Source organism: Engraulis encrasicolus, chromosome 23 (genome assembly GCF_034702125.1).
Source record: "Engraulis encrasicolus isolate BLACKSEA-1 chromosome 23, IST_EnEncr_1.0, whole genome shotgun sequence".
In the NCBI taxonomy this organism is placed as follows: Eukaryota; Metazoa; Chordata; class Actinopteri; order Clupeiformes; family Engraulidae; genus Engraulis; species Engraulis encrasicolus.
Window position 1 is genome coordinate 14,157,541 of NC_085879.1, and position 7,500 is coordinate 14,165,040.

General features: G+C 42.2%; 1 protein-coding gene across 1 annotated transcript in view; it reads right to left on the reverse strand.

Annotated features, from left to right (window-relative positions):
- LOC134439570 (dedicator of cytokinesis protein 2) overlaps window positions 1-7,500 on the reverse strand; it is a 338,998-nt gene that overhangs the window by 312,182 nt on the left and 19,316 nt on the right. The window contains exons 11-13 of the mRNA XM_063189473.1: window positions 7,131-7,206; window positions 6,503-6,579; window positions 2,275-2,525 (exon numbers count right to left, since the gene is read on the reverse strand). Coding sequence (XP_063045543.1) covers window positions 2,275-2,525; window positions 6,503-6,579; window positions 7,131-7,206 — 404 coding nt within the window. The remainder of the gene's footprint in view (window positions 1-2,274; window positions 2,526-6,502; window positions 6,580-7,130; window positions 7,207-7,500) is intronic.

Consider the following 7,500-nt stretch of genomic DNA (forward strand, 5'->3'; position numbering starts at 1 on the left):
GAGGTGTGTGAAGGGATCTGAATACTAATATCACCACTTAGGAAACACACCAATTTGTTATGAGCGTTTGCTTCTCAATTTTTTCTTTAAGGTTCGTCAAAGAACACAGTGACCCAAAATGTTCTTCTACTGCCACTGTGGAAAAATCCCGAAAGATTGGTGAAGAGATCTGAATACTAATATCACCACTTAGACCGGATTGCACACATTTCCTTCTTACTGTGTTTTGTATCTATATATCTTAGTATACTTACAATGTAATTGCATCCTTAATTTGTATTGTCAAATCTTTCAATAAAGACCAAAGTATTATTAGATGATCAATGAAGCAGACATACGCAAGACTCTATAAACCCAATTGTGAAGGCTTATAATGAATTTATATAATGTAGGCCCCTATTACATGTTGTTACAACACTGCAAAAAGTTCCCCAAAGAACCTGCAGTTTGCCACAATGGAGGAACTCTGAGTAACCAAAAAGTTCTCCATGGAACTTATATAGGGTATAAAAATTGATTCATCGATCAATCTCAAATTCTTCTTCAAGGTTTGTCAAAGAACACAGTGACCCCAAAAAGTTACTGCCACTGTGGAAAAGATTTCTGGAAACTTGGAAACCTTGCTGCAGTAATGCATTAACACATTGATGCCTAAGGCACCTGCAAAAAAGGGTCTGAGCCCTTCTTAAGAAAAGCTGCCCTCAGTCTATAAAAACCTAAATATCTCAGTGCATATTTTTATGTGCTTCAGAAGCTAAGTGCTAAGACCCTCATCTTTCATTAGAATGTGTTCATTCATCTCAAACAAACAGAGATTTTTAATAAAGTTGTTTCAAATCTCATGAGCCTGAGTGTTGTGCAATGCCGCTCCAGGCGCCAGGGCCAATGTTGCGCAACGCAACATCGGGCATCAATGGGTTAATCTGTGGTCAAGTTCTTTTTGTCATGCCATGTAATGCTGAAGAGCCATACAAACAATAGGGTTGATTTAGGGAAAATAGATACTTAATGTTGTCTGTGTTTTGTGTAGAAATGTGAATATCTGTTCACTCATGAGTGTTCCCCTTCATCAGTATTCACGAAGTGAGGCATCTGGGAATTGTCACATGTGTGTCAACATTCCACCATGTTGACGTGGGGCAAAACGTAGAGGAGGAGCCATTGAAAAGACTCAACAATTTGAAACATTACTTGTAACAATTAACTTGTCTTTTGCAGTTGAACATGGTGAGATGAAACGTTCTTAAATGTCAATGTTTTGGCATTATTCCTGCTTTATTTACACTTTTCAAGTCACATTGAGTGGCTGCAAGCACTGTCATTTTAACAGTGCAGGTTCTACATAGCAGACATGTGACTGTGGCGACACTGAGACTTGTGAATTGCATGAGATTAGTCATGAACGATGTGTAGGGATATGTTGACTAAAGAGCCCTCACAAGGCTATGTGAGTAGAGTCATTCTGAAGGGAGGAGAACCTTATTTAGACCATGGGGCAGAAACCTGACCACAGCTCTTACTTCAGCAGTGCTGTGGCTGCTTTGACAATGCACAGACTATTTTAAATAATGTTGCTCTATGCGTCAGTGTGCTATCTTATTTTTCTGTGTGCGTCCATTTGTGTACGTGTGTGTATGTGTGCGCATGTGATAGGATGCTGTTCTGTGAGCGTGGTGGGTGTGGTTGTAATCGTGTTTTCTGTGTGTGTGTTCTGTTTTTGTGCTGTTGTTGCCAGTGGGCCACTATGCTCTGGAGATAGGACTAACCTCAACACTCGTCCTTTGCACCAGCAACCTTAAAGTGTCTCTGTCTGAAGGATTAGGCACCAGAACAAGATTTGTCACTGTATGGAGTTGGTGTGCGTGTGTGTCTGTGTGTGTCTGTGTGTCTGTCTGTCTGTGTGTACATGAGACAGACAGACAGACAGACAGACAGACAGACAGACAGACAGACAGACAGACAGACCGGTAAGCAGACAGGTAGACAGACAGACAGTCAGACAGACAGATATATAGAGAGACAGAGAGACAGACAGATATATAGAGAGACAGACAGACAGACTGGCAGGAAGACAGACAGACAGACAGACAGACAGACAGATATATAGAAAGACAGACAGACTGGCAAGAGACAGACAGACAGACTGGCAAGTAGACAGCCAGACAGACAGGTAAGCAGACAGACAGACAGACAGACAGACAGACAGACAGACAGACAGACAGACAGATAGATAGATAGATAGATAGATAGATAGACGGACAGACAGCCACTCACCGGCACCACCTTGCCCTCCTCGTCACACACCCACATGATGACCTCCACGTTCTTCTGCGTGGTCTTGTTGTACTTGTCGAAGTCGCCGGCCACCAGCGTCAGGTAGATGTCGTTCCTCACGTCCCCCGGCATGATGATCTCTGGGAAGCCCAGCTTGCGGGCCACCACCGTGTTGCGGTCCACCAGGTGGGGGTAGTCCTTACGGATCTGCACGATGTCACCCACCAGCACCTTCATCGTCACCCACAGACCTGTAGGGGACGCGGATGAGAAGGGAGCAATGTGAAACCCATAAAGCTATTGTAGATATAAGCAAGTTGTGACTGACATTGCATTAGCTTCAATGAAGTGAGACACCTAGCAAATATGGCAAACATAGCCATCCACACACTACACACATCACAGTATAAAAACTGTGTACGATGCAACCCACAGGCCTGTAGGGTTGAGTAAAGAATATGTGATCAAACCCCAAGAAACATGGAATATACATGCACTTTACATACAGTGGTATACTTTATGGGTGACCATGAAAGTTAGTGATAAAGCTTAGAGCTGCAACACAAACTTTCATGGCCACCCATAGAACTGTAGATTTGGCTGAGGAGGGGAAAATGTATATGCCTTTAGACATTCGGTCAACAGTTGTACAATATTGCAACAGCATAACATTATAGTCATTGGATAGGACCTTCATTGTTACCTGACAGACCTGTAGGGATGGTTGGAGTTGTGAAGGAGGAAACAAGATATGTGATTGGTTAGGTAGGTGAAATGGGATCTAAAAGATCCATAGACCTGCAAGGGTTAATGATGTGCTCTGAAAAAAACGTTCACTAATCTGATTTTGAGGGTTGTTCTTGCCAAAAGTGACTTCCAAATACATAGGGGTCGTCTACATTCCCGCATGCATAGAAGAAACAGGTGCAGGGAAATGAGTGTAAGAGGAGAAACTTCAGAGAATCTGCTACAGGCTCAGCCCAGGGACCCACACAACTTAAAATCAGAGGACAATTAGGCTGAGGACAACATCTGTCGTCGTGATGGTTTCAAGCATGGGTGATTGGCAAAACCTGACGCTCAATTCAAACACGGGAGAGTCGTTTGAAAAGCAAAAGCACTCAAGCGTGGCTGTCAAAATGAACCTTCTGGTTTTCATGCATGGTCAAACCAGATGGCACTTAAATGAGGTTGTGTGATAGCTGAACTTCATTGGTTTATTTATTCCAGGATGAACTCAAATCGAGATAGGCTGACCTATTATTATTAAAATGTGTTAAGTAATGCTCTTGTGGAGTCATGGGTAAGGAGTTAAGAAGGTGGACTTGCCACCTGAAAGTTGCTGGTTCAACTTTGTCATCCAGAGCATAGTACAATGGGTGAGGGTACAGTAGAATCAGAATGCTTGTTACTCATTCTTCACTAACATTTTTCTGCTGCTCCATGTTCAACTCTCAAACCACTTGAAATGTATGTAAGTGTAATGTTAATGGATCATTTAACAACGAGGTAATGAAACATAGGGCAACTTTTTGAACAACGTTGCCAAGAAGCAAAACAGTCATCAGTTACATTATGCACAGTAAACTTTGAGCTGCTAATCCAATACTTGACTCTAGGACAGAGACATCAAACTAAGGCTCGGGGGCCAAATCAAGCCAGCAGAGCCAGTTTAAGCGTTCATCATTTCAAATGTGTATTACAGTTGGCCCACAGAATCATTAATGTACAGTGTGTAACAAGACATGAAACATGACTTAAAGGAGTATGCCACTATGTTGGGGCTTAATACAGTTAGAATCGTTGCCTGGGGTTTATAAAGGTGGTAAAGTGTCTTATTTTTCATGTTAAGCGTTGTCTTGCTTTAAGACAAGTTAAAAGAGGGAGCATGTCGCTAAGCTAGTGAAAGTCAATGCATCCGTGTAGCATACTACATGCTACAGTGATCCATTGTCAGGATGTTCAGACACATTTGAACAATCATATACTGTATGATGGGAAAGAGTGTGTGTGGAATTTAACCATGAGTATAAAATGCATGTAAGCATAATTTTAGTACAATTTTTTTTTTAATGTTCAGTTCGGCCCGCGACTTTGTTCCAGATTTTGATTTTGGCCCTCTGTCAAGTTTGACACCCCTGCTCTAGGGAGTAAGATATAACATTCTTCTATTTGGTCTTACACTCTCAGTGCTCAAGTATTCAACACAGCAAGGCCTACTGTTCGTGTGCCACTTTGGGTACCCATAGTCAATTCCCATTGTCCCCGTGCATGACTGAATCAATGGGGTATTCACTAGGAATTTGCAAATGTTGCAGTAGTAATCAGTGAATGTTGTGGTCACCATATGGCCCCTGGGTAGCAGTGCTGGTACTTGATGTGTTGCATTGTGGCAGTAACGATTATACACTCGCCTCCAAAAGAGTTGTCGCCTACCCATCTGTTTGGAATAACAGCTAATAACCTGACTTTCAATTAATCACTTGGCTTCAGAAGTCACTCATATGAAAGCTACAACCCTCCCGAATGAAAATGTATGTCCAAAAATAAATTTCATGCACCAACGAAAGATTGACCCTTTATTGAACACAGACAGGGCAGATTTTCACAAGACAAAAGTTTTGTCGCCTATCGAACATAATGTGAAAATGAGCAGATAAGTCACTTCAAAACACTTCAAATACGCAGATTGGGTGTCATACTTAATCACTCTCACCTCTCCAGAAAATCAACTTTGGCCTTAGGTGTATGTTTAGGGTCATTGTAATCATGGAAAGCAACACAATGAAAATCAATGGAGTTCAATGAGAGATGGTGACATATTCGCTATTCGTAGAGCAATACATGTTTAACTTCATGATTTAATCAATGATAAAAGCCCTCAAACACCTGCAGCATGCATGCAGCTCGTCATAAGAGCTGTATCTGTACCATGTTTCACTTTATGCACCATTTCTCTTTTTTTCATATTCTTCATCTCCAACACCATATAGTTTTGATGCTATCAGTTCTAAAATGGTTGATCTTGGGATCTTGACTTCAGAGTATGAGTCCCATTAGCCTTCATTTTTTTCAGAATTAGGCCTGACATACTCTTGGCTGGCTTTTTTGAGACAGGACAGTGGGAGAGACTTCTTCGGTGTTAAAGGTGAAGAATTTGGAAAAAATACATGGTGCCTAAAGTCAAACATGGGAGGGATACAGCTCTTATGTGGAGCTGCATGCATGCTGCTGGTGTGTGAGGGCTTTTATCATTGATTACATCATGAAGTAAAAAATGTATTGCTCTACGAATAGCAAATATGTCACCATCTCTCATTGAACTCCATTGATTTTCATTGTGTTGCTTTCCATGATTACAATGACCCTAAACATACACCTAAGGCCAAAGTTGATTTTCTGGAGAGGTGTGAGTGAATCAGTGATTAAGTATGACACCCGATCGCGTATTTGAAGTGTTTTGAAGTGACTTATCTGCTCATTTTCACATTATGTTCGATAGGCGACAAAACTTTTGTCTTGTCAAAATCTGCCCTGTCTGTGTTCATTAAAGGGTCAATCTTTCTTTGGTGCATGAAATTTATTTTTGTACATTCATTTTCATTCGAGAGGATTGTAGCTTTCATATGAGTGACTTCTGAAGCCAAGTGATTAATTGAAAGTCAGGTTATTAGCTGTTATTCCAAACAGATGGGTAGGCGACAACTCTTTTGGAGGCGAGTGTACTATAGCAATGTTAGAGTAGGCAAATTAACTTTCGGTATCATTGCTGGTCCTGGATGTGATGTGTTGTGAAAGTAGTGATTATTAATGTTGCAATAAGCATATTATATATATATGCTATAATGTTACAGAATGTCAGTAGTTCTCAGACTGGTTTCGGGACCCTTAGGAAAGGGCATATTCAAGCTATCAAGCAAACAGCAAACCTCTGTGGCCCACCTAACATATAATCCTTCCATAAACTGCTAGTAACAGTATTTACTTCAATGGTTAATGAATGTGTTGAGGGCAATATTAAAGGGGGAAAATGTTGCTCAGAATCCGGGGCGGAATGTCACGAAGTCCAAAAGTCTAGACTAGAGTAGGCATATGGCCTTTGGGCAGCATTGCAGGTCATGGATGTGTGGTGCTGTGGCAGTTGTGATGATTACTAATATTGCAATAGGCCTGTGGGCTTTGGGTAGCAGCCAGCGCATGGCATGAATGTGTTGTGCTGTGACCGTACCTTGTCCCCCGCTGTCGCCCCTCGCAGCAGTGACTTTGTTCAGCAAGGTGTGGAGGAAGTCATTTTCTGCCACCACCCTGGACAGGCGCCAAGAAAACAGATAAGAGAACTCTTACAAATACACACACACAGCATGAGCATTTGCAGGCACGCACATACACAAGGACAAACATACACACATGTGCACATACACTGTACATGTATACACACACACACACATACTGTACATGTACACACGCACGCACACACGCACGCACGCACAGAGACAGAGACAGAGACAGAGACAGAGACAGAGACAGACACACAGACACACACACAGACAGACACACAGACAGACATAGAGACAGACACACAGACACAGACACAGACACAGACACAGACACAGACACAGACACAGACACAGACACAGACACAGACACAGACACAGACACAGACACAGACACAGACACACAAACTCACCGACCACACATAACTCCCACTAATCACCAAACTACTTGGGATGCTTGATAATCACCAGGACAGTTGAGCATGCATAGCTTCATAAACAGCATGGGGATGATGAAAATAGTATAAAGACGAATTCTGTGTCCACTGCAAAAAAACAAATGCCAGAAATGAAAATACTCACGGGTGGAAAGGGATGAAGTACTGCTTCTCTTCCTCCGACTCGTATTTGCCCTTAATTATATCACTGATGTCCATCACTGTAAGCACACACACACACACATAAACACACACACACACACACACACACACACACACACACACACACACACACACACACACACACACACACACACACACACACACACACACACACACACACACACACACACACACACACACACACACACACACACACACACATACACACACACACACACACACACACACACACACACAAACACACACACACACACACACACACGGACGCACGCACGCACAAAGAATGTTCACCTCACGACAAGCAGCAATAATTCATACACGGTTAATAAGCT